We start from the raw sequence: 25,563 nt of genomic DNA on the forward strand, positions 1-25,563 counted from the left end.
TAAAAGATTTCTGTTCTTAATTTAAGATTTCTGCTCTTTGGAGGCTGCCTGTATAAAGAGTCTTGCTACAGATTTTTCGTTTGCTTCTTACACTGGTTGAAGAATTTTAGGAGGCTGTTGGGAAGACCAGATGGAGAGATGTGAGATTTATCTTGTTCAGCTTTTCCTAGATGTCTTCAGATATAAACGGTTGGATAAAAGAATATTATTTAGTACAGATTTTGAAGGTAATTTTAAAATAAATTATTTCAAGGCATCAGGCTCAAAAAAAATAGTAGCCCAGGTGCACATCTGCAGAGCAAAAGTCTTGTGGCTGAACACTGATTTGAATATGGACAAGTTCTTAAAACAAATTGTGGCAGACATGTATGTGCAGTTGAGTGTGTGCATGTGTGCAATTTGGAGAAGACATGAATGAAAATGGAATAGATAAGCACAAGCAATGGGAAAAAGAAACCAAAGGTCCAGCATATCCACCTATACACAGGAGATTTAATATTTGTTCTGAACATGATTATTAAGAAGCCTGATGCCTCCCGCCCCCCCAGGCATCTTATTTACTTCTCGTGATTTTAGACTCCAGAATTTGGGAAATGACTTTCCAAGAAGATTATAATTTTGTCAGTCCAACAAGATTATAACTTGTTATATTCAAACTAAGAAAAAAAGTAGTAAGGGGATCTAAGGTAAGAGCTGTAGTATTTAATGCATCAGATGCTGCTTGATGAACATTTGGGTACCCATATTTGAGTAATCAATAGGAAACTGGCACCTTAATTCTAGAGATGCCAAGGTTTTAATCTGGCAATCTACTTGACTGATGGTAAGTCTTGCTGTGTGTACTACAAAGCAGTGCCATTCTGGGGGCGTTTCAGTGTGTTTTGTGCACAGCTCCATTTGGGAGTCATCTGCTAAGTGTCCATGTGTGCTGAAATTAATTAGCATTCATACATGCACTTGAAGCTGTTTTCACCAAAAAAACATTTTTATACTAGTTGAGTATTGTGAAAATTGCTCAAGTAACAGAAATGGCTCTAATTCCCATCTTTACCTTGTTCAGAGGTAAATTCTACAATTAGAATGCACCAGCTATTAACAGTCTGGGCTTGAGCATCTCTCCATTCTCTCCAGCTAAAGCTCTCCAGCTGTGTAAAGGGGACAAGATTGATAGAGCCAGGCAGTCAGCAGGACTGTGACTGAGCACAGTGATGAGGGCTCAGCCCCATGCTGGGAGGAGATCAGGGCTCCAGGGAATGCTTTTATTGCATAGGCAAGGAGGCAGAGCAGTTCCAGCCAGCCTTGGTGCTTCACTGGTGTAAATGCTTTGCTTCTGGAGGTGCTTGTGGGTCTCTACATGTCTCTATTTTGGAGGATAAAACTGGTTATGAACTAGGCACCTATATCACTTTTTAAATCTGTTCTGTAGTTCTTGAATTATGTAACTCTGAAAACAGAACTGCCTCTGTCTTAGTATTGTGGTTTTGGTTTTTTTTCCCCTTTCATCCTCACCCCCCTTCAGTGGGTTGTGTCGCCTGCAGACAAAATTAAGTACGATGAGATCTTTGTGAAAACTGACAAGGACATGGATGGATTTGTGTCAGGTGTGGAAGCCAGAGAACTATTCTTGAAGACAGGACTGCCTTCTGCTCTCCTTGCACATATCTGGTAGGTTTTTTCCATGACAGCTGTTTAGATCATGGCATGGTTCTCTCTTCTTGTTATGGTGACTTTTTTGGAAAGGGAAAGTTACTTTTTGTATATAATAGCATGGCCTTTGTATAATCAGTGGTAACTTATTGCTTCTGCTTTTGGACAGAAATGGGGGGAAAACAGATTTATGCTATGCACCATATCTTAAGGGAGGAGGTAAAGTGCCTGAACACAGATTTTTACAAACAGATTTTTGCACTTCAGCTACCCCATGTATTTAAGAATCAAAGTGGTGCTGTGTCTCTAATCACTGATACTACCCATATACTGGTAAAAGGAATCATCTGTATAAAATTCGTAGCATGCAAGATTTATGTCCCATCTCACTCTACCACTTACTTGTCTTTCCTTACAGCTGTACCTTCATTACAGCATTACATTCATTACAACAATGCATTCATTACACTCACTCCTTTTTTAATTCTTTCCCTGCTATGAGCTATTGCAGGTCACTCTGATAGGAACAACCTTTGTTTTTTCCCCAAGGTGTGGCTAACATATCCTCTAGTGTAGGAAAATTTAGATAACCTTGTGTTGCCTGTGGAAAGTTCTTTAATTTAGGAGGACCTTAAATACTCAGGTATTGTTAGTGACCTACAGCCCTGATTCTGCCTTTCACCAGGCCAGAGCTGTGGGCCTCAGCATGAAAACAGAAGGTGGTTGTGTGTGCTTGAGTGATGTTTCCTGTTTGGTACCATGCCTTACATCTGTATTGTTTTCTTTTAGAAGAGGAGATGTAGACTTGCAAGTTTCACATTTTTAAATGACAGCAAGTACAATAAGCAGGGCTATACTTGCAGAAATGAGGATTTGATTTATTTTGTGTGCATCTCTGTGCAGGGCTCTCTGTGACACCAAGGACTGCGGAAAGCTTTCAAAGGAACAGTTTGCTTTGGCTTTCTATTTAATTAATCAGAAGTTAACAAAGGGCATTGATCCACCTCAGGCTCTGACTCCAGAGATGATTCCACCTTCAGACAGGGGTGTCATTTTACAGAAGGTAAGGATGTGTTTGGCATTTTTGGTATAAATCTCAAACAAATAATGGTAATTTCAAAGGCTATACAAGAAGCACCTCAAGTACTGACATACCTTTAAATTTATCATAATATGGAGAAGAAAAGAGGTTTTAGGTGCAAAGAATTGACAAAAAAACTTCCATCCATGTTTCAAAACGAAGCTGTCATTTATTATGCCTGCCAACCAAGCAGAGATCTTATGTTGAGAAAGCATTATTTTCTCTTTTGAAAGAGTAATCCTGCTGCTGCCTATTTAAAGAAATTTTAGTTTGCATCTGACATGCACAAGTTCACTGTTTTTCTCCTAATGTGTTCAGTTACCTTTTTTAACGTTGATCTTTTTTAATACCTTTGGAAACAATGTGAACTGAAAGTTTAGAATTATGTATTTAAAGTTTTAGAAGTAAATGCTCCTCCACTTCATACTTCACAGGTGGTTTAGGTGCCTTCATAGTCATAGGTTGCCATCTATCTTAATCCAGCAGTAGAATGTACCTGAGCAGTTCGAGTTGTAGTTACTGGAATAGTAGTGGTCATCACAAATTCTGATGTGACTTACACATCATGAAGTCTGATGTGAGTTACCTTTTCTTGGTTGTGCAAAACATTGATCCAATTCTACAACTTTCTTAAACAGAATGAAAAATTCACACCTGAAAAAACGAAACTCAAAATTTGGTGCTACTTTTGAGTTTCTGTAACTGGTATCTAATTTGTTTTTACATTCTGTTTTTAAAAAGTAATTTGCTTTATTTGCAACTCTACTAATCTTTTTTGTATGTTTGCTTTCCTTTCTATGTCTCTTTTCTAGTTTGGACTGTTTTTTCCATTCTGCACCACTCTGCTTTTCATCCTTATTATTCTGTCAGTTTGTTAACTCTGCTTTCTCAAGGTTAGAGAATCTTTGCTTTTCTAATATTTACTGTCTGTTGATTGAATAATGAACATCCTTCTAAGACTCTTCATAGTCACTGAAATATCACAACACTTCTCTGAAGTGTCACAGTGTGTTCCAATCTCAAGTTATCGGTGATTTCCAGTGTTGTTCATCTGGAAGAACCCTGAGGTTCTTCCTTGAACCCAGACCTCTGTGGCTGTTCCTGTTGGCAGCATGTGCTGCTTAAGCTGGAAAGAGAAAATGCTGTGTCTTACACCTGTGACATTGCTGGGGAGGTGGTGACAGAGCAGTAGCCTCCTGGCAGTTATCAGTAGGACTAATAACCCTGGTTTTACTGGTGATATTGCAGAAAATTTAGTGATTAGAAAACACATTAGATGAGATCAGTGTTGCTTACTGCTATTCTGTGTAAACTGATTTTAAAACACTCTCAAAGACATCAATGTGATTTTTCTTTTCATTACTCACATAAATGATAAGACTGTTGTGAAAGAAGGTAAGTTAGCTTTAAGTTAGCTTTGTAAAGCCTCAACAAGAATTTCTTTTACTAAATTGAGCTGAACCTTCAGCTCGTCTTGAGCTTTTTCAAAAGAGGTGCTGTCTTGTTGATATGAAAGAACTTTTTTGCCCAAGATTATTGCTCAAGATTTGAACTCAGATTACAAGAGCAGTAGGCAGAGATAGGCGTTGTGCTGGTTTTCTTAACGTGGTGTGGCTGACATTGTAAAAAAACCCCAAAAAAACCAATTTGGGCTTTGTCTTCTGAATTGACCAATATAAAGGTGGTAGCAGAAATATCAGTATGTAAAATGTGGTTTTGAAGTAGGGAAAGTTAACTTGTGATCCTTGATAGGTGTTTAAATTGCATACATATGCATGCTGCTGTTACCTAATGTTTGATTCCCTTACAGAATTTTATTACCACAGTAGTGTAACTTTTATTTCCGTTTCGAGGCCTGAATGCAGATCCCATGGATGGGATACAGCAGCAGTTTAACACTTGTTCCTGTGTTTCTTTACCTAGAACTGTTTGTAATCACCACTTGCATTACAAGCCATAAAATTTAAGCTTCCATGCAAGGTCCTCTCAAAGAATTTTGTCAAGAACTTACTGTTATTACCATTTTGAGTTAAAAACTCAAAGTGTTGTTGCATGCATGTTTGCAGTGTAGTAAATAGTAGCATATAGTTCTAACTTCTGTCTTTGTTAACTTCTATATTGAAGCTAAAATGCTGGCTTTTATGTTCTCCTCTACACCTGTTCTCCTGAATGATTGAAAATAAGGTTGAACTACGTTTTGTTCAAATTTGATGCTGGTGTCATTGTGCAGGATTTATTTTGACTGGTGAGAGAAGGAGGCATGGAAGAAAATTGTACTTGTAGCCAATTGTTCCACGTCTTCCTTTTGCCCCTGTCCTAGAAGTAAAAACTTTTATTGGAGTGCCATGAGCAACGCTGCAAAACTCCAGTGTAATTCTTTTAGAACAGGATCACCTCATAGCTAGTTTGCCCATCTGAGAAGCTGTACACTAACCAATTCAAGAATAGCTGTATATTTGGAGGGTTTTTTTATTTTATTCACAGTTCATACCATTTGTTCTAGTAAAATATGCATGAATAATCTATAGTTTTGCTGAATAATATTACGAGCCACTGTGTGCTCAGATTTACTGTTTAGGTCTTTTCTTGGCTCTTGTTATTTTATTTTTTTCTCAGACTATAAGCTTGAATAAACACAGAGTTAATAGCACCTTGATTTATCTGCAGAGGAACTTCAGCATTTAAAAACTTTTGTGTTATTTTGAGAGTATCGCTTGCCTTTTTTAATTATATGTGTATATTTTTCCTCTGATTTTTGTGTTTGACTTGGAAGACTTTATTCAGGACTTGAAGGAACTAATGTATTTATTGAAGGTAGTTACAGTGACTGACTTTCTGAACATGTTCATGTTGTGATAAGGCACAGTAGAACAATTTCAGCATTTGCTAATTTGTGTCTTCAGCTTTTGTTCTCTAGCCATTTACGTGTACTTTTTTGAAACATAATTTGTATTACAGTCATTGTGTTATAAAGACATTAAGTAAATGGAAACTCATGGGTGTAACTTATCTATGACTTTGTATTGTCGAAGTTTCATTCAGTACTTTGGAGGTTCATGCTGAACTGTGCTCTGCAGCATGAGGGTCACTGAGATGAAGAAATAGAAATATAAAAGTAGTAAATAAACCTCTCTGAAATGAATGCTAGGAAGCCAGCTAAACATTAACTGTAAGATCAATCTCATTTTAGAACTAGATTGTATGGGGTTTTGTATGACAAGTCGTCCTGTGCTTTTGTGCAAGGTGTCTTCAAGGGTTTGCAGGAGACAAACTCATTGAAATCTCTGTGTGCTTTGGCTGTATGTTGTGTTCTGTTAATGTAGCATCTGTACTGTTTGGGGTGTTCTGAGACTGAGTGTTTGAAATACAACACTACCAACAGTTGTTACAAGAGGATAGCTCATGTTGCCGTAAAAGTAAAGTGAATATACTTGTTGGACAGTATAAGCTATAGACTTACAGTATTTATTTTTTTATCTTTCAGAATACTCAAGGACCGAATTCTGTAGCAGATTTTTCTGCAATTAAAGAACTTGATACATTGAACAATGAAATTGTGGACCTGCAGAGGTATGTAGAGGAGGAATAGTCATAGCTGCCGTAGATTCAGTTGTGCTATTTACTGTTTTTTAAAAACCAATTCAATGCATGAGAGAAAAGCAGGTGGTAATAGTCTACTTTGCTGAAATAAATGGTCAGCATGTCTGTAGTACTGTTTAACACTTCTATGTTCACTCACATGAGTGCACTTAGTGACAGCAAGACTGTGAAGGGTCTGTCCCTCATGCCCTCAGGGCGTGTTTCAGAGAGCTGCCTATCTCAGCATCCTGAGGTGGAAATATTCTCTGTTGTTCCTCTTAATTGGCAGATGTGAATGGAGCAGATCTTTAGGATGCTGGAACTGTGATACAAGTTGGTATTAGTTGTCTTTGATTTGTAGAAGGGATTCTAAGGACTTTTTTTCTAATGGCTGTAAGGAAATGAGATGGAAAAAATGAAGTATGCAGGGTGGGAATTGGGAAGATGACTTTGTGTATGGACCTCTGCTAAGGTCTTGATGGTGGTAAAGATGGAGGTGTTTGTCTGCTGTTTAGTAAAATAAACTGTAGCGCTGAGAAAAATTGTTTTGATGTCTTCAGACCCTTGGGTTCCATTGATTATTTCAAAGGTAATTAAGATGACTAAGTGACTAAGAAAATCAAATCCATATATTTTCTGTAGTCTTCGTCATACTCTTCAGACATAGCAGGTATTTTTCTTCAGCGTTTTTTTTGTTACTATCGTAAATCTACTGAAATTCTATTAAGAACAGTAAACTCTCCTATTTTTTAAGTGAGGGTGCTTTGTCATGATGAAATCTGCCTCTCTAATTCATGTCGCTTGCAGGAATGATTTAATTTGGCAATGTGTCAAAGCACAGTCTGTTTCCTAAATGCATAAATGTTTTTCACTTCAGCTGCTTATTCTCTGTCTTATTACTCCCACTGCTTCCTCACTTCTCCCTGCTCTGCCTTCCTTCGTTCTTCAGGTTATATTAATTACAGTTTTGAACACTTACATTTATTAACCTGAAATATGATTTACAACAGTGTATATTTGCTGTTACTATCTTAGAGGGAAATAAATTGTTGGCTAGCATGAATTTTTAGATGAGGTTGGTTTTCAGTAGGTGGGCTTGCAGCCTGACATGCAACCCAGGCTGTTTCAGACTTGTTTTCTTTTCTTTTCTTGCTGTGAGATGTGAAGGAACCATGGCCTTTGAAAAGTCATTGCTTTAATTTCTACAGTGGCAAATATATGTTGACAGCATTTGGCACATTAGAGTGACATTAGATTGTTGAAGATATGGTGGGGCAACTATTAATATGTATTTATTTTTAGAGAGGGGAAATTTACTTTTATGTGATTTAGAGGTTCAGAACAGAACAGGATTAACAGTGTGGTAAATGTAGGAGACTTTTCATCTTTGGTGTAATCCACATTTCTGTTATAAGTGGTGAAGTACACTCTCAGAATTGATAGTTGTCCTATAAAAATGTAATTTAAACTGAAGTTATTTTTGTTCATTATTAAACAAGATACATTGTTCAGCTGTTGGACTTAACGCATAAGAATTCTAGTCTGTGATTCCATTGAGAAGTATCCAAGAGAGCTCTGTTTCTGAGACCCAGTAACAGAAATTTAATCTATTTTTGAAGTGCACTTCAGAAAAAAAAAAGGCAGGAGAGGAAATGGCCAAAAGAATGACAATGGGTGGAAAACAGCTTTGGGAGAGACTGAGCAAAGAATACAGAGGTGATGTCTTTGTGGCTTGGCAGTTTGTGTGGGCAAGATTTCTGGTAGCCAATAGCTTTGTAATCTAATTTTATAAGTACAATGTCAGGAAGTGTAGGTTGAGAACCAGATGAAGAATAAAATGCAGAACACTTCCTAGTGAGGATAATTCCCCTCTGATGGGGGGAATGATTTGCCTAGGGACCTTGTGGGATCCGCATCATTTTGAACCTGTTAGCACTGCTGTTTCTAAATTCTGTTTCAGTTGCACTGTATTTTTAGAAAGGTATTTGAAGCTTTTTTTGATCAGCATTGTGGGAGGCTAGACCAGATGTTCTTAATATTCTTTTTAGAGCCATAAAACCTTTTTCTTCCCCAGCAAACCCTGCTTTGCAGTCATGCATTCAAAACTATCTACTGCCCACAGACTGGTGGGATTTCTTCAAGCTTTACCAGTACCACATTGCCCTCTAAGCATGTGAAGTAGTTGAGCTTAACTTGGGATATCTCACCAGAGATGCCCTCCTTCACATGTGCTGGATAGCAACACTCATATTGTCCTGAATATAAACCAGGTCAGAAGGGCCATGAAGCTGATCTACATCTTAGCCAAGCAATGAAAGAATTTTAATGTAGGATCGCTCATTTCTTCTAACCTCTGGTTTGGAAGTAACTGAGCTGTTGCAGCTGTGAAGTTTGAGGGAACAAAGAGTGGAAGAAACAAGGCAAACCCTTGGCATTTTTTCTGGCATTGCCAAACTGAAGTACTGCTACATTAGGGATTCCCAAAGCTACAAATTTATGTGAAAATAAGAAATATTGGGCAGCTGTGAGAATAGATAACTCTACCAGCTCTGAGAGTAGTCATCTGTCTCTTATTATGGAAAATACCTTTTTTTTGCTTTTGTAACTAAGGTGATTTTAAGTGTTGGCCGTCATTCGGCCTGGCCAGGGTTGAGTGGCTTGAATACCTCTGCTGTCACGGGGGGACTGCAGTTCTCAGCTATGACAAATATTTGTGATGTGCTGGCTCCCATTTATAAATTATTCCATTCACAAATTAGTATTAAACTTAGGGATTTACTGAGATTATTTGATGGTAAATCATGAAGCATCTGCGTGGGAGAAACCATCAATTAGTCATTGCTTTTAGTGTATTTGATACAAAGTTCTTCTGGCCTGACTACTATTAAAATCCATAGGGAAATTGTATTGCTTTCAATAATTGACTTGAATTGTAGGTTACAAGTGTACTTTATTGGCAAGACCACAGTTCTTTTTGGGTTGGTTTTTGGTTTTGCTTATTTTCAAGTGCTGATGTGTTAAGGGATTTTATGATCCAGGAAATCTGTCATATCCAGTAAATCAATTTTGTGACTTGTTTTTGGTTCTTTCAGTTGCTGAGCATTCCTACAGGGGCATACCAGATAGTTTGTAAAAGAAATGGAGGCATTCAGAAGAATTAGTGAATTAAGTAGGTCTGTGTTGTCTTTTCTTTGAAACAAAGAGGCATTACTGGGGGGAGGAGGGGATGTGTTATGTGTAGACTATATACACTCAGCTTGTTTTGCTTCGCCTGAGACTGCTGCCTAAGCTTTTCTTTTTCTGCCTGACAATACTTCTTTCACTTGATTCTTTCCAATTCATTGTTTGTGCTCTGATTTGGCTCATGTAAGCTGCCAGTGGGTGGGTGTTGTATCCTGTTGCTTAGTCCAGATTTCAAGGGTTTAGGTACCTGGCTTCTATTGAAATAAAAGGAAAGTTATCTGCATCTCTGACAGTCTCTTAGGCACATCAGTGACAGTAACGTGGAAAGGCTGTATAATAAGCATACATACCTGCTTGCAGTTCTATTTCTTGCTCAGTTTTCACACCCAAGCAGGAAAAATAACAAGTATTTATTTTCCTAGTCGATTATTCTCTTTTATCTTCAATCAGGACGAATATGTCTGTGTGTCTGCTGTGCTTAATGGGTGTTTGAGGGCTTGAAGGTGTTTTTCAGCCTGACTTGTATGTAGATCTGTGGAAGTGCTTTACTGAGACCCTTTGTTCATGGAAGGTTATGGAAGCAAAAGCAACAGAGCTTGTTTCAACCCTGCGTTGCAGTGCTTTAAATATCTAAGTACAACTATACTACAGATGCTAGTTTGTTGAGCTAGAAGGGTGTGCTATAGCTGTGATCGAGAAGGTGAAGATTTGTTTGTAATTTCCGTGTTCTGAGGAATGGAGAGTGAGGAATTTACGAAACTTGAAGGATCACACTCAAAACAATAACTACCCTTGTTCTTCAAAGTTCCTTTTTCCACATCTTTCCTTTTTCTTCCATTTAAACCTTCCCTTTGGGCATAATCAGGAAGTTGCTCTTTAATCAGATAGTGAGATAAGTAATAGCAGAACATAATTTACAGTAATTATTTGTCAGAGCAAATGTTCGTTTGAGATCTGACATCTGGATTGTTTTTAATTTCCATTGTACATGGCTTAGCAGTAAACAAAAATTCCTCAGCTTTGCTTTACTTCAGAGACAGAAATATTTTCTTCTGTATAAATAGGAGTAAACAATAAAATAAATAGTTTTAGATTAACAATCTGCTGCTATTAAACTATGAATTTACTTAATTTTAATATGTACCAGTAATGTAATTTGATAGATTTAGAAATGCTAAGTTTATTGTTCAAATTGTAACTTTTCATGTGTGTGCTAATTTATTAACAAAATCTTTATGAAAGTAAATATCTATGTGCAGAAGATAATGTTAAAACTGTAGAGCTTACTGTTTTTCTGCATCTGTGAAAGGAGAAAAGATTCCATATGCTGTCTAGAGAGAGATACTCTTGATTTTTTTAATAATAGTAACACTTGTGAGGAGTATGTTGGTTTTTTCCCTTTCTTATTGTTATGTCTGACTACCAAGAATTTATTGATGATAATTCCCCTGTCGTCAGTAGTCACTTTTAAACTTGAATAAATGCCTGTAGAGACAGGCTTGATATGACACAGCAGATCACTACGTGTGGAGTCTCTGAGCAGGTCATGATTCCAGCAAGCCAAGCCAGCCTTCCTGCTTCTCCCTGAGCTTCCCGAGGGAAGGGTCTAAAATCTGACAGGCAAAGGGCATCAATCAGCTCGATTGGCCTGCTGGAAATGTTTCCTAGCTGCTGTGAGCATAGGCATTGCTGTGTTTGCAGGGGTTAATAGATGGAATCTGATGCAATCCCTCCCACTTTTCCTAGCAGTTTTCATTAGACAAGTGCTCCATAGCAACAGTGAGATCACTGGAGACAGTATTTCATTGATTTCTCCCTCCCGCCCCCTTCCATTTTTGAGCCATTCTTATCACTGGAGTGCAGTTGGTGGAAAGACAGGGGGGTTTATGCAGAGCCCTTATGTGGGCTTCTGTCTTGTAAATAATTTGGAAAGCAGAAATCCCTTACATCTTTTGTGTTTAATGTTTCACTATGTATTTAAAGAGAGATACAGGCTTAGGGGGCTGGATAACTGTACCTGCTGTAGCTGATGTTCTTAAGTATTCTTGTATTGTTTGCTGGTCTTCTAGGGAAAAGAATAATGTAGAGCAAGACCTGAAGGAGAAAGAAGATGCCATCAAGCAGAGGACAAGTGAGGTCCAGGTAAATAAAACACTGAATTATTGTTCAGACACCTGATATTGCACCATGTGCTGCTTTAGTGACAGTGGGATTACTGAGTCTTTAGATCATGTCACTTATCCAGTAAAAAGAAAAAATAATTGGGGCTAAGAAAAAGAATGTATTTTGAAGTGTATTTTCTACATGACTGTGGGTTGGTGTAGGTGTGTATATTTATATAAATGTGTGAGCTTCTATAGCCTGCATGGAGTTTTAAATGAAAAAGATTACAAAAGAAAAGATTTTTTTTATTTCTTTCCCTTTTTTCTTTTAAAAGACTATCTACTGTATAATTAAAACTAAAGAGGACACTGTAGCACTGTAAATTAATTAATAAATTAATTAAGTGGCTCAATTAAAAGGGCTTGTGTTTTGGGCTGCTTCTTATGAGTCTCAGTAATTACCAGCTTGGGAGGAATGTTGCCTCAAGTTAATTTTGCCTAATATAAGTGAATTTTAAAAAGAATCTGTTGATTTTTATGTAAAAGGATGACATTGTAAAATTTAAATTTACAAGTGTTTTACAGGCATTAGAAATTATACAGTCAGCATCAGTGTTTAGGGTGCTGGCTGTCTAGCCAAGCTCTAAATTAAGTACTGCAAAGCAATATTTCAATTAAATTTTAAATTGCTCTTTAAAAAAAAATCTTCAGTGTGATATCTGACCACTTATATTTATTTCTAAATTTATTTTAGGAATCTACTATTTAAAATAATCTTTATTTGGTTAAGAGCAAATAGTGCAAGTGATCTCTGCATTTTAATTTTGGTTAGGCTGAAAAGGAGCTAATGTGTTAAAACAGTTGAGAATTTGGTGTTTGGCTATTTAATATCCTTAAAGCCTGGATGATAATTAATAGTCTGACCTCTCTGGAGATAGTCAGGTGCTGGCCTGTTGGTCATGCTGGAAGGCAGCTTCAGCAGCTGCAGGAATTCGTGCAGAAGTTGCCCATGCCTGTGATTCTGTCCCTGTGTGCCACGGTCATTCCCCTCCCCACCCTGCAGATTGCCTTTCACACTGAAAAATCCCCATGGATATTCCTGGTTTTGCACACAAGATGATTTTGTTAGTGTGTGCTGGAATCTGTGTGTGTTCATGTTGAGTTCTCTGGTGTCTTTGCTCTAAAGGTAGATAAAAACCTTACCTTGAATGTTACAGTGTCATCATGTGTGTTTAGTGTTTGATAGTCAGCAGCATCACAGAATCAGTTTGTTGCATCGAGTTAAGCCTTTGTATCCTGAATAGTAATTTTGGAAGCAGCTGCCTCAGGTCTTTAACCTCTTAGCAATCACACAAGCTATTCAGGATCAAACAGGAAATGGCTGCAGCATTTATTTAAGCTGATGGTCCTTCACCTCTGGTCCCTTTCTTGCTCCTGAATGTTGGAGGACCTGCATGTTTCAACAAACTTTCTAGGACTTCAGAGAATAACGTGGCAGACTAAGGATATCTTTACCTCATGCTTTTTTATTTTTGGTTTTATTCTAATGGTGACATTTCAAAGATGGTGTACAGAAACAGTGCTCTCTAACCTTCCACCTTGGTTCAAGCTAGTTTTGTGGCATCACACTCCTGAATTTCTGATACCAGAATTCCTTCCATGGACACAAATTATAATGTCAAATATGGCTATGGTCAGTGATGAATCAAACTGATTTGTATAGAAGGAGAGAAAGAATGACAGTTCTTTTCTTCTATATTTTTTCTTCTATAAAATAATTTATATACTATGTAAATAGCTACAAAAAAGCAAAGTTTTCAGGAAAACATAGCATACTGATGTGTTTCAATGTGCTTATTAAAATACCAGTGCCTTAGTAGCAAAGACTGAGGGGTGGTGTTTTCCTAAAGTTACATGCTCCAAATACCCCTCTCGGCATTGGAATTTCTCTATTCTTTGTTGCAGTGCACCAATGCCATTGGAAAGTCAGTGAAGTTTAACTTTTCTGTCCTCTTTGAGACTTAACAGTTCTTAGCACATGAATTATTTGGAGAAGTACAGACTGACAAGCTATTAAATCCATTGTCTTGTCTGCGAAAATACAGATCCTTAAACTTCCCTTATGCTACACTACTTTAGCACGAAGAGTTATAATGATCATAAATCTAATACAAGGATTACTGTTACCATCAGAATGCCAGTTTGTACCACCTCAAATATGTTCATGGTTTTTCCATGAAATCTCATTCAGTGCTTGAACATTAATTGCTGCTTCTGTGCTGAGGATGTTCCTTGAAATCAAAGCTTAATTGGAGCCTGGTTTACTTCATGAAGAGGTATCTTAGAATATTGTACCCATTCTATGTATCCTCCAACCTTTAATTTGAACATATGTGAACAAAAAACCATTGTGGGTTTGGGGTTTGGCTGGGGTTTTTTCCTTCTTTTTTCTTTTGGGAGCCATCAGGCTTAGTCAGGTCTCTTCAGTGCTTCTCTACTGCTGTGCCTAGGACAGACAAGAGTGGAGATGACCTATATTTAGCTTAGATGTATGTGAATTCTTGCTTCCTTTCACAAAAAAGCAGCTGAAATCTCTTTAAGCTGTTACTTTTTCCCCCACTGCTTGCGTTAAGTGTCAGCTGATACTTGCTTTTCAAAGCAGTGTAAAAAATGAATGGATCAAGAATGTCCCAATTATCCAAGTCAGTAGCTGCTGTAAGAGCTTTTTGTTTGTGTGCTGGTTTGTCTTTCATGGATTAGAAATAACCAGTAATTCACCAAGGCTGGCTGCTGTACACCAGTCACATACCCTTTATTGAACTTCAAATTTGATTTGGGGGGGTTTTGTGGGGGGCTTTTGGTGTTCTATGTTTTGGTTTGGGGTTTTTTTTGCATGGTTTTGGCTTTGATTTTTTACATAAAAGCATTTATGATGTGTCTTCCAGTTGTCTTGAGGTTACCTAATTCCCTAGCATCTGACTGCTTGCACCATATGCCTTTCTATTTCTGTCTGGCTTTTTTGTCCTCATTATGGGAGGTGTTAGCACACATGGATGAACTACCCCCTCACAAAAAAGAACCCAAACAAAACACCACTAAAAAAGGACAGCAGGATCGTAGCTTAGAGCAGCACACAAATGTATGATCTAATCAGAATTTCATGTCTCTTGTTTTCCTATCCTCCTTAATTTTATTTATCTCTATTCATTTTTTACTGTTGTTGATGATTCTTCCTTCAGTTACCATATTTTCTCAGAAAGGCTGCAATATTTTCTTTTCATCTAATACTTTTCCTTTTGTATTAATGCTTTTTGATCTCCCTGTATTATCTCTTCCTCTTGACTTTGACGATTCTTTCTTCATCCTAATTTCTTTCCTTGACATGTTTTTCAGTGTTATCTCTGCATCTTCTTGAAGTATAACCATTCTGGTTGCTCAGAAATGAACTAATTACCACATGATGCTACTTAAGTACTTAGAACACAAGACACATGCTTGCTGCTGTTTCGTTAATCAAAAGATGCCATATTGTGTTGTATGAAATGTGAATTCCTTACCAGTACTGTTACATGGAAAATAAGTTTTTGGCTGATTTTTTTAAAATTAGAGGCAGGAATGCCCTAGGAGGCAGTGCATTTGGGTTAATAATGCACCGCTTTGGTCTTTCACCGTGTCCCTAAAACCAATTCCTGTTTTTGGCTATGTGTTTTTGAAGGGGGAAGGAGCAGAATAAAGAATTTCTATTATCATAGAATCACAGAGTGGCTTGGGTTGGAAGGGACCTCAAAGACCATCTTGTTCCACCCTGGTTGCTCAAGGCCCCATCCAGCCTGGCATGGAACGCTTCCAGGGAGGGGGCATCCACAGCTTCTCTGGGCAACCTGTGCCAGGGCCTCATCACCCTTCCAGGGAAGGATTTATTCCTAATACCCCATCTAACCCTGCCCTCTGGCAGTGTGAAGCTGTTCCCCCTTGTCCTGTAACTCCATGCCCTGATAAAAAGTCCCTTTCCAATTTTCTTATAAGTCCTGGAATGGGCTCTAAAGTCTCCTTGGAGCCTTCACTTCTCCAGGGTGAACAACCTGAGCTGTTTCAGCCTGTCTTCATAGGAGAGGTGCTCCAGCCCTCGGAGCACCTTCATGGCCTCCTCCAGATTCGCTCCAACAGGTCCATGTCCGTAATAAGGAACTCAGTAAAACATATTGCTGAAACATGGGACAGAGACAATGTAGCAGTCCTGAATAAAGACTACTTCTAAATTCAAAATGAATCCCTGTTAACCTGTCTTGATGCACGATCCTCAGTACTTCAGTGAGAAAAGAAAACACAAATAACCTGATTATTTTTATGTCGTAGAATTAGAATTTGAGAATACTTGCTTGTCAGACATGCTGTCAGTGCTGGCTTCTGAAAGATAATGTGTTGATGCTTTGAAATCTAAGTTAGTACTGCAGTGTGTGCTGCGGAATTTAGTGGTTAGTAGAGAGGGAACAAATGTAAAGCTGATCTGTTTTATTACAGGACCTACAAGATGAAGTAAAGCGGGAGAGCAGTAATCTGCAAAAGCTGCAAGCTCAGAAACAGGAAGCCCAGGAAACCCTTAATGATCTTGATGAGCAGAAGGCCAAGTTGGAAGAGCAACTTAATGACATCAGGCAGAAGTGTGCAGAGGAGGCCCACTTGGTAAGGTCTGGTGGGCAAGGCCCTTGGAAGAGTAAATGCCTTGTTTTGAACAGCTCAGCCTTTCAGAGTTACGGTTGTTGGGGCAGGAGAAAAAGCTTTTAACAAATAAATAGCCTGAGTGTCAAGGTTTTGTGAGCAACAGAGCATAGCAAATACGTCACTCACTTCAGTGGCCTCCTAATTTATTATCAGTGTGTCAACAAACATATTGAGATATACTTGCACACAAATAAAGTTAAAAGCAAACAAACAATTCAAAAGTATAATGCAAGTGTAATTAGAAGCACTGATTGCTGGAACTGATTTCTTACTGATTAAAAAAATAACCTCTTACGTCATTTTTTTTCCTAACATAAAGGTATTATATTTCTTTAAGGTCTAAAATTATCTTTTCAGTGTTAAAAATGTCTGTGTTGGTCAGAAAAACAGTTAGAATACACTGTTCCTATTGAGACCAACAGAGAATTAACTGTCCATTCAGGTATAATCTATGTCAGATCTATATCAGGTATTATCAGGTATGATAATTCATTCAGGTATGGTCTATAATCTTGCAATAGCTATGAGATTTTTACTTTTTCTGGTCATAAATAATAGTATTAGATGTGTTTGGAAGTGTTGATTGGTTTTTTTGGGTGTGGGATGTTTTGGTTTTTTTTTTTTTACTTGAAGTACTGTTCATGCTTTAGATTGCCATGCTGAAGGCTGAAATAACAAGCCAGGAATCAAAGATTTCAGCGTATGAAGATGAACTGACCAAAGCCCAAGAGGAGCTGAGTCGCCTGCAGCAAGAAACTGCAGAGCTTGAGCATTGCATAGAGTCTGGGAAAGCACAGCTGGGACCTCTTCAGCAACATCTGCAGGATTCACAACAGGAAATTAATTCAGTAAGGCAGTGTGAAAGACCCACCCCCCAAAAAATAGTTTGAGCTGCCAACCTTTAGTGTGGTTTGTCTTCAGGGGAAGGCGTAGCTTTCTTTTTTCTTCACTGTTTGCTCATGTCTTCAGTTACTTACACATGTGTTCTGTAGTAGTAGCTGTTAGGATTCTTAGAGGCTGATTTAAGTCACTCAAGATACTTCATGATTTTTCTCCAAATTCTGTTAATAAGAGGGATTAATTTATTATACTTAGTAAATAATTTGTCTTAATGTAATGGGTGAAAAATGGATAACGAAGACTTAAATTCTCTGTGTCCACTGGTTATTTAAGTTTTCATGCTCAGCTGTGGCCTGGGGCACATTCTCACTATGCTTTAATTGATGTGAAGTCAGTATAAAATTGCTGATAACATTTACTTAGTGCACTGTTGAAGGGGGGAAAGTAAAGTGAATGTAAGAATAAGTTGGGTTGAGATTAGATACTGAGAAGAAGAGATGTGGCTGCCCTGGTTTTAAGCCCTGTGCTTTGAAGTGTCTGCTGTTGTGTGGAAGACTTTCAGTTTCTGTCTATAATCAGTGATTTGTTATTACTTCAGTGGTGCATTAGCTTGCACACCCTTTCCTCATTGTTCTCCTCTGTGTTGCCACCTGTCTAATGTATTAGCCACTCTCATTGTTATCAACTTAAAAACAAAAGGCAAAGCCTACCTGTGAGCTTTGAACCCTAGAAATGCCTGACTTTTCACACCACTCACATCTGTAACTTTCTAGTTTATTTTTTAAAAAAACTTCTACTGCTAGAGTTCATGCAAGACCACTTTGTTCTGCTGAAGAGTTGTGTAACATTCATCATTTTTAAATTTGGCTGCTAGTTTTAGAAACTGAGAAGTAAACAAATGGGTTTTTCTATTGTTTCATCACAGGTGGAGGGAAGGTTGTACTATTTCAATGTTTATATACTGGTAAGAGGTGTTTGCAATGAACAGATTTGAGACTGATGTGTTATGCTTGACTGTAATACAGATCTTTTTTTAGTAGGTTTTATATCAGTACTCCTAATTTTATTGCTCTTGGCTCATAAATAAGGAACAATAGGTGCCTTGGTGCTTTATGCAAGATTATCTCATGGTTGATCTGAGTCAGTGTATTTGAAAGACACCTGGTGTTGTCTTTGCTGTCACCTGACTTGTGACACATGCAAGGCCATGAAAACTCTGTTAGGTGACTGACCTTGCAGAATTCAGTGGGCTTTAGGCACCTAAATATCTGAACTGTGTTCATTCTTCTGCATAATCTGCCAAGTCCAGTAATTCCTTCCTAACTGGCAGGTTGGTCGTAGATGTTTGCTGTGAGGCACTGCATTAAGCACATCACTGAAATAATAATGTGTGATTGGAAGTGTCTGCTTAGGAAGTTTTTACACTTGGAAAGTCATGTGGGAGAAGATGACGAATATGTAATTTTCCTTCTTGGAAGATGAGAGTTCTAATAAAACAACCTTTTTAATTTAGAGTTTAAGGTAGTTGTAAATACATAACTAAAAAAACAAACCACCCAATCACCAAAAAAAACCCCAAACAAAACAAACAAAACCCCAACCAAAAACCTCCAGCAACACTAGACAAACAAAAAGCCCCTGAAAGCTTTGCAACTTTTCTTACGAGTTTGAGTAGAAACAAAGCAACTAATCTTGATGTTGCCAGTGCTGCAGTCTGCTTCTTGACAAAAGGTTCTCAGATGTGTCCTTCAACCACATTACACCTCTGCTAAATCATATTTCTGCTTATCCCTCACACTTCACATTTTGATGCAAAGAACAGGAGGGGTATTATATTTGCTTTTGAAAATAAGAATTTCAGACATATCATTAATGTTATATTTAAGGGGGGATAGTCACAAACTGGCTTCCATGTGTTCCCATACTGATGCATATACTTTTATTTCTGCTTACAGGTGCAGACAAAACTTCTTGAGCTGAAAGAACTGGAAAACAACCAATTTAGTTGGCACTCCCAGCAACATAGTACACTTGTTAATGGGACTGTGGATCATTCCAGTCTTAGCAACAGCAGCAGTGAAACTGCAAACCTTAACGAGAATGCTGAAAGGGAAAGTGTAGCAGAAGAGGAGCAAACAAACAGTGTGTCTCCAGTGAGTAGTGTTTTGCCTGCTTATTCATGATGCAATGCAGCTGGGAAGTTGGAATAAGTTAAGAATGTATCAAGATTGATTATGTTTTTAAACACTTGCACAAGTGAAATTTCAGGGTATTTTTCTGAGGGACTGTGTTTCCACAATCTGAAAGTTCATAAGCAGAAAAGGAGACAATTTTAGCTTGCCTGGAAAGCGACAATAATTTTTTTTCCTGTATTTATCTCCGAAGCAAATATCATAAATTGAATAGTAGAACTAACATTAAAGGAGAGCAGCTGTCTCCATTTGGTGGAACAAGAATGAAATAAGGAATAGTACAAAAAATCTAAAACTGTCTTGCTTTAAATGTTCCTCCTTATGTCTCAGTAGATTCTTGATTGATTTATTTTTTTAAAACTTTCACAGGTTTTATGGAACACTCCAGGATGTTCTATAATAACTATGAACCTCTTGAAGTATGCTTTAGTATATTCTGTGATTCTGTTTAATACTTAAAATTTTTTTGTGCAGTCTTGTATTTACTTATTTATGGTGCATTGCTTTTATCCTTGTACAGATAAGGAATAGTCCTGAAACAGCAGCCTCTGTTGTAGAAGAGAAAGAGACCCCAACTGCAACTATTACCAAAAAAGTGAGTTTGTCCAGGTTTTGGGGGAGGAAGAAGTAAGTTAAAAAAAGTCCTGGTTAACTGTTTCAGGCTTGGATCATGGTCATGATAAACAAATAAATAAATTGTTACTTCTTATTGCTTTTAGAGTGTGATGTCATGAAAACATTTTGTCTCCTGTAGCATGCAGGTTGCTGAGAAATATTTTGGCTCTCTCCATTGATGAATTTTGAATTCCAGCTGTCTCTTTGCTTTAAACTTTAAGAAACCACTAAATGGTAACAGGCGATGACATAAGTGTTTCCGCCCTGCAAGTCTTAAAAATTTAATACCTTTCTCTCCTTTTGCATTGCCCAGGAAGATCCATTTGATGCTGAATCTCATCCCTTGCCTGATCTAGTTTCTGAAGCCAGCTTAGAGTTCTTCCAGTCTGACCCTTTTGTTGGCAGTAAGTAAATATTTCTCTCTAAGTGCAGACTTGCAGAAACAGGTCTTCTGTGAACACATCAGTCTCATCCTCACCTTGAAACTGTTCTTTATAGAACAAATTTGAAGATGTGTGAGTGACAGGAGTGTGGAGTCAGTAGCATCACAAAAATAGAAATGATAGAAATTAGTGTTCTGGGGTGTTTCTCCTTCCTTCATTTGGGCTTTCTAATTAGCTGTGAAAATGCTTCTTTCCCTCACTGCTCTTCTTGAGTGCTTCTCTTACCCCAACCCTTCCCTCCCCCTGCCCTGCTGGCTTTTTGGCCTTAAAGGTGTGGGCCTTGGTGTGATTAGGTGTGGTGGCACTAATCTAATTTACAGCATAAATCCACAAACGGGTCAGTGGAGGGTTCACTGAGTTGTGGTGTGGGGAGGGTGTGGGTGGTTGGGAGTGAATGGCTGTGGCCTACTTATGGTGAGTTTGGCACTCAGGAAAAGGTAATGTGGAACTGCACCATCTGTTCGTCTTGGGGAAGTGCTCAGCTTTATTTTAAGAACTTGCCACTGACGAATGCTGTTGCTCTGCTTTTATTTTTTATGGAAGACATGATCTGCCTATATGGAGCCAGTTGGAGAAGGGGAGTTAATTTGAGTTAGCTGCTGAAGCAGATGTTTTCAGCCACATTAATATGATTTTACACGCTTTCAGAATCAACATGGTCTGATCAATTTAGCTGGTGTCGCTTTGAAGGGAAAACAAGCTAAATTTGTTTCAGATCACTTGGCTTCTGAAAGAATGTCAGTGCAGATTTAATATTTTTAGTGAGTAAATTAAACTAATTTAAAACAGCTTGGATGTTTCTGTGTAGACATTGCTTGATCTTTGTTTATGTTGAAGTGGTCCTACTTATGATAAGGCCTTTCTTTCAAGGAGAAAGGGTTGTGTGTTAGCAGCCAATTTTTTGGGCTTTGTGTGCTCAGAATGTTCAGGGTAGGTATCTACAGCTAAGAGGCTGTATTTGTGTCTCTCAGATATAGATGAGGAAGTAGAAATGATGTAATTGGAGTCATGCATCCAGTACAGAAAGGAACACTTAGGAGCTACAATCCACAGGGCCTGTGAGAATTAATCAAAACTGGGACTCGTACCGGTAGTTAGCCTGGATTACTGCAGTGGTAATTACTGCCTAAAGTGGGTGTTTGTGGGCAACAGCCAACAGAAATGCAGCTTGGATGGCTGCTTTTGTGTGTGTTTCGTGATTGTAATAAGCTGCTTAATGAATATTTGCCTTTTTTTTAAACAGGTGATCCCTTCAAAGATGACCCTTTTGGAAAAATTGGTAAATAACTTTGTAACTTCTAACGTTTATTTTTTTCTAAATGGTTCCTACTAGAATGAAACCTAAATGGTTCCTACTAGTATGTAGGGGAAAGTGTCACCACTTTCAGAGGGGAAAAAAAGGTGGAAATGCCACAAAAAGCCACTATGGGATATATATGGTAGTAGCAGCTGGCCACTTTGTTAAAGCTTCTCAGAGAAGCCCATTGCCACTGAACTTTGCTCTTGTTGTTGAAAGTACCCCTAGTTGGGATTTAAGTATGTGAAGGTGGTAAACAGAAGGCCCCAAACTCTTGCTGCCTGTTTTGTATGCAAAAAAGTAGGACTGTGTTCTTTTAAAGGCTCTTAACCTACCAACTTGCTTTAGAACTAAGTACCAAAAAGGTGGGAAGTCTCTCTTTAGACTTACTTTATAGGCAATGTCATTGCATTATTTGCTCAACCCTGAGTGGAGCTTTTTTGCCACCTGAATTTATGGCAAAAAAAAGGCAAAATAACCAGTGGGAAGGCAATAACAAAACAGCACTGAGCACCAAGTGCCAGATAAGAAATATCTATTGCATCTGGGGAATAAAGGAGAGAAGGGCCAGGAGAGTTTTGATAAACATTAGGTTCTGTAAAAATGCTTCATTTTTAGGAGATTTGGTAATGAACCTATATGCTGAGATGATTTAGGAACTGAACCACTGTTTTCATGACGTGCAGAAAACTTTGGCTTGTCTAATGTTTTGAATCACAGAATACAAATTATTCACAGATGAATTTCATACTTCAAAGGTCCTTGATCTTAAACGTATCACTTTGTGGCAGTATGAAAAAAGCAATATATTGTTTAGTTTTTAGGATATCAAGCTAAGGAAAGCAAGCAGAAATGTTAAGGAGATGTTTACTTTTTAGATCCCTTTGGTGGTGATCCCTTCAAAGGCTCAGACCCTTTTGCAGCTGACTCTTTTTTCAAACAATCCTCCACCGACCCTTTTGTGACTGCTGGCACTGATCCATTTAGCACTGCAGACAACAGTAATAATATCACAGTAAGTTTGGTATCATACCTTTTACTTTGTTGTATATGTGATTTGGACAAAATAACCTATTTTGTACATTCAGACATGCCTTAAAAAATTGATATTCACCAGTCATACAGATAAAGGTTACCTCTGATCCCCTGACTCTGTCTTGTCTTTTTTGTGTCCTAGTTTCTAGAAATAGTCACAGATGAAATAGAAGTAAAAATAAAAACATTTTAAAAATGTTCCATTGTGGAGCTTCATTGCTCCACAGCTAAGACCATTTGACAATAATGAATTAAGCTCAGTTAATACTTGGTGGAACTTAATAAACCTGGAAAGAAACCCAAGATTAACCTCACCAGGTCGTGTTGAGAGACTTGACTTTTGCCTTCATACCTGACAGGATCAAGAAGTATGTTCTGTATTTTATCTGAAATCTGATGTGGTATGGGGTTTCCCTGTGGAAAAACCATGTGATTCTGTAGCTGTATGTTTGGGTTTTTTGGGGGATTTTCTAATGAGTGTCACTGAAGCCCTCTCATAATGTGGAGCTTCTTACTGAATGTACCTCTTTCAAGTGTACTTCAGTGTAACTTTTAGCTGTCCACATTATAGCTGAGCAGTTATTGAATAGTCTTGAGCCTTTGATAAGGTAGAGTTGGGCATAAAACCCTCTCTGGTGCAAACTAGAACTCGTTGAATATATAATATTAAAAGCTGATAGACAATCTCAGCAGCTAAAATTCTTCATGTCACTGTTTGTCTCCATTCTTTTGCCATCTCCTTTCCTTCTCAACTGCTTTTTCTGTTCATACCTCACTTCCAACTTTGTGTGTGTATAAAATACGCATAGACATATATAAAATGTAGATACATGTTGATTAGAAAGCAAGATAAGTGCACCCACAGCAGCCATGAGAGTGAGAAATCCCTGCACCTGACAGTGGTGGTCCTGTCCCTCACCATGGTGTGCACGTTGTGCAGATCTCAAGGTCACATTACACACCACAGCCTACACCTCCAATCTGGAAAATTAGGTTGCAAGAATCTTCAATACTTGGCCCACTGTCCTTTTCAAAGTCTTGATATTCTAATATAACCAATTCTTGGTCATATTACAGTCTGATAATAAGTGAAGTACAAAAGAGGGGGAAAAAAAAAGGAGGTCAGAGCTGTGGGATTACCAGTGGATTCTTGAGATCTGTACCTCTGCACTGAAATGATGCATTCATCCTAAATGCTTTACAACACACCTCTGTTGTTATCTTGTAGTTGTATCTTCATGAAGATAGCTCTGATTGTAGAAATCTGAGACTAAAATGAGTGGTAGATATTCTTAACTCTTGCATTAGTTGTTACCAAGTATGTTGCACATATTGTACCTTTTTTCCATCCTTTGAAAGAATTAATCAAAACAGTGAGGAGGAGTTTCTGTTAACAGACTGGTTTTCTGATGCTGATAAAAGCTGCTTCCAGAATGTTTTATCTTAAAACTTCTAAGCTAAAATAAATTGTGATTGTATTCTTAGATTGAGGAATCTTTTAAGCTGAAAAACAAATTTCCCTCCAAAGGAATTTTTTATTTTAGACAGAGATATCAAAGAAGAATGACCCTTTTGCTCCTGGTGGAACAACTGTTACTACATCAAATGATCTAGGTAAAAGTAGATTATACACATCAGACTTCTTGGGGTTTATTTTTATTTGCTTTTACATACTTTTGTTTTTAGTCTTTTAACTGAATTTGCAACAAAGCATTTTAGGGATTTTTTGTGTTTTTAGAATTTTCCTATAAAGTGTGACATAAGGTGCCAGTTTGCAGAGGGGAATTTTTATAAACCAGAACTGAGTCTTTATCTGTAGCCTGTGTCACTGAAGACTGATTCCACAAAAAACGTTCCTCTGCTTTACCTAAAGCTGGTACAAAATCTTGATCTAAGTATTTGGACTATTTGGATGGTTCACACTGCTTCCCACTAGAGTTGTTTTCAGAGGTTTCTTGGTACTTTCTAAGTAACATACAAGATAACTTTGTACTATGAGAGGAGATGTGGGATAGAGTAACTGCTTCACCAAGAATTTTTACTGCTACAGTTTGCTCCTTTTGTTTTGCTACAACCCTCTCTCATCTGAGGGCTAAAAATGTTCTAGGGAAGACTCTTGTCTCCTGTTTTCCCAAGCTGCACTGACAAGTGATAATCCACAACATGAATCCACATGTGATTTTGTATTGTAAACCTGTTCAGTTTAATTGTAGGGGAAGATTTCCTAGAGGTGCAGAAGTGAGTCTGGCACTTCCTGCTCTACAGCAGAATAGCAGTTCTAATGTATTTTGAGGCACATGAGAATGAAAGGGTACTGCTGAATTAGATTGAGATAAGAGGTTCAGATACTTGATTCCATGAGTGGGCTTGCAGTCAGAAGTGAGCTCTTGTTCATGTTCACATATATATATATATATCTGTCTATATATATATATATATATATATATATATGTATATTTATGGGTGCATGCACACAAAAAATTCCTTTGTGTGTATACATACATGTATCTCAGCAGAACATCCAGTAGTATAGTTATCTTATACTTTCAGTGGAACTTAACTTTTTTTAACGTAGGAAAACAGAATACCAGTATTTCTTTTGAATTACTCCCTGTTCAGGAGATTTGTTATTCACAATTGGAAGCTGACACTCAGAGTTTTTGTAAAAGCAACTTAATAACCTGAAGTGCTCACCTCATAAAATACTTCACTTGAATTAGTTTATGTTGCAAACTATGGAACAGTTGCTATTTTGTAGTGGGATTTTTTTTTCAGTGTCTTTCATGTTTAGCTTTTAATATCATTCTTTGTGCTTGATTTGTGTGTA

General features: G+C 37.8%; 1 protein-coding gene across 7 annotated transcripts in view; it reads left to right on the top strand.

Annotated features, from left to right (window-relative positions):
* Nucleotides 1-25,563, top strand: part of EPS15 (epidermal growth factor receptor pathway substrate 15) — a 68,827-nt gene that overhangs the window by 35,870 nt on the left and 7,394 nt on the right. For all 7 annotated transcript variants that reach the window (XM_064665243.1, XM_064665242.1, XM_064665244.1 and 4 more), the window contains 12 exons: nucleotides 1,520-1,665; nucleotides 2,551-2,710; nucleotides 6,213-6,298; nucleotides 11,560-11,632; nucleotides 16,114-16,275; nucleotides 16,965-17,162; nucleotides 19,110-19,307; nucleotides 19,867-19,941; nucleotides 20,275-20,365; nucleotides 21,648-21,683; nucleotides 22,580-22,716; nucleotides 24,281-24,350. In XM_064665243.1, coding sequence (XP_064521313.1) covers nucleotides 1,520-1,665; nucleotides 2,551-2,710; nucleotides 6,213-6,298; nucleotides 11,560-11,632; nucleotides 16,114-16,275; nucleotides 16,965-17,162; nucleotides 19,110-19,307; nucleotides 19,867-19,941; nucleotides 20,275-20,365; nucleotides 21,648-21,683; nucleotides 22,580-22,716; nucleotides 24,281-24,350 — 1,432 coding nt within the window. The remainder of the gene's footprint in view (nucleotides 1-1,519; nucleotides 1,666-2,550; nucleotides 2,711-6,212; nucleotides 6,299-11,559; nucleotides 11,633-16,113; nucleotides 16,276-16,964; nucleotides 17,163-19,109; nucleotides 19,308-19,866; nucleotides 19,942-20,274; nucleotides 20,366-21,647; nucleotides 21,684-22,579; nucleotides 22,717-24,280; nucleotides 24,351-25,563) is intronic.

This window comes from Pseudopipra pipra, chromosome 9, assembly GCF_036250125.1.
Source record: "Pseudopipra pipra isolate bDixPip1 chromosome 9, bDixPip1.hap1, whole genome shotgun sequence".
Taxonomy (NCBI): Eukaryota; Metazoa; Chordata; class Aves; order Passeriformes; family Pipridae; genus Pseudopipra; species Pseudopipra pipra.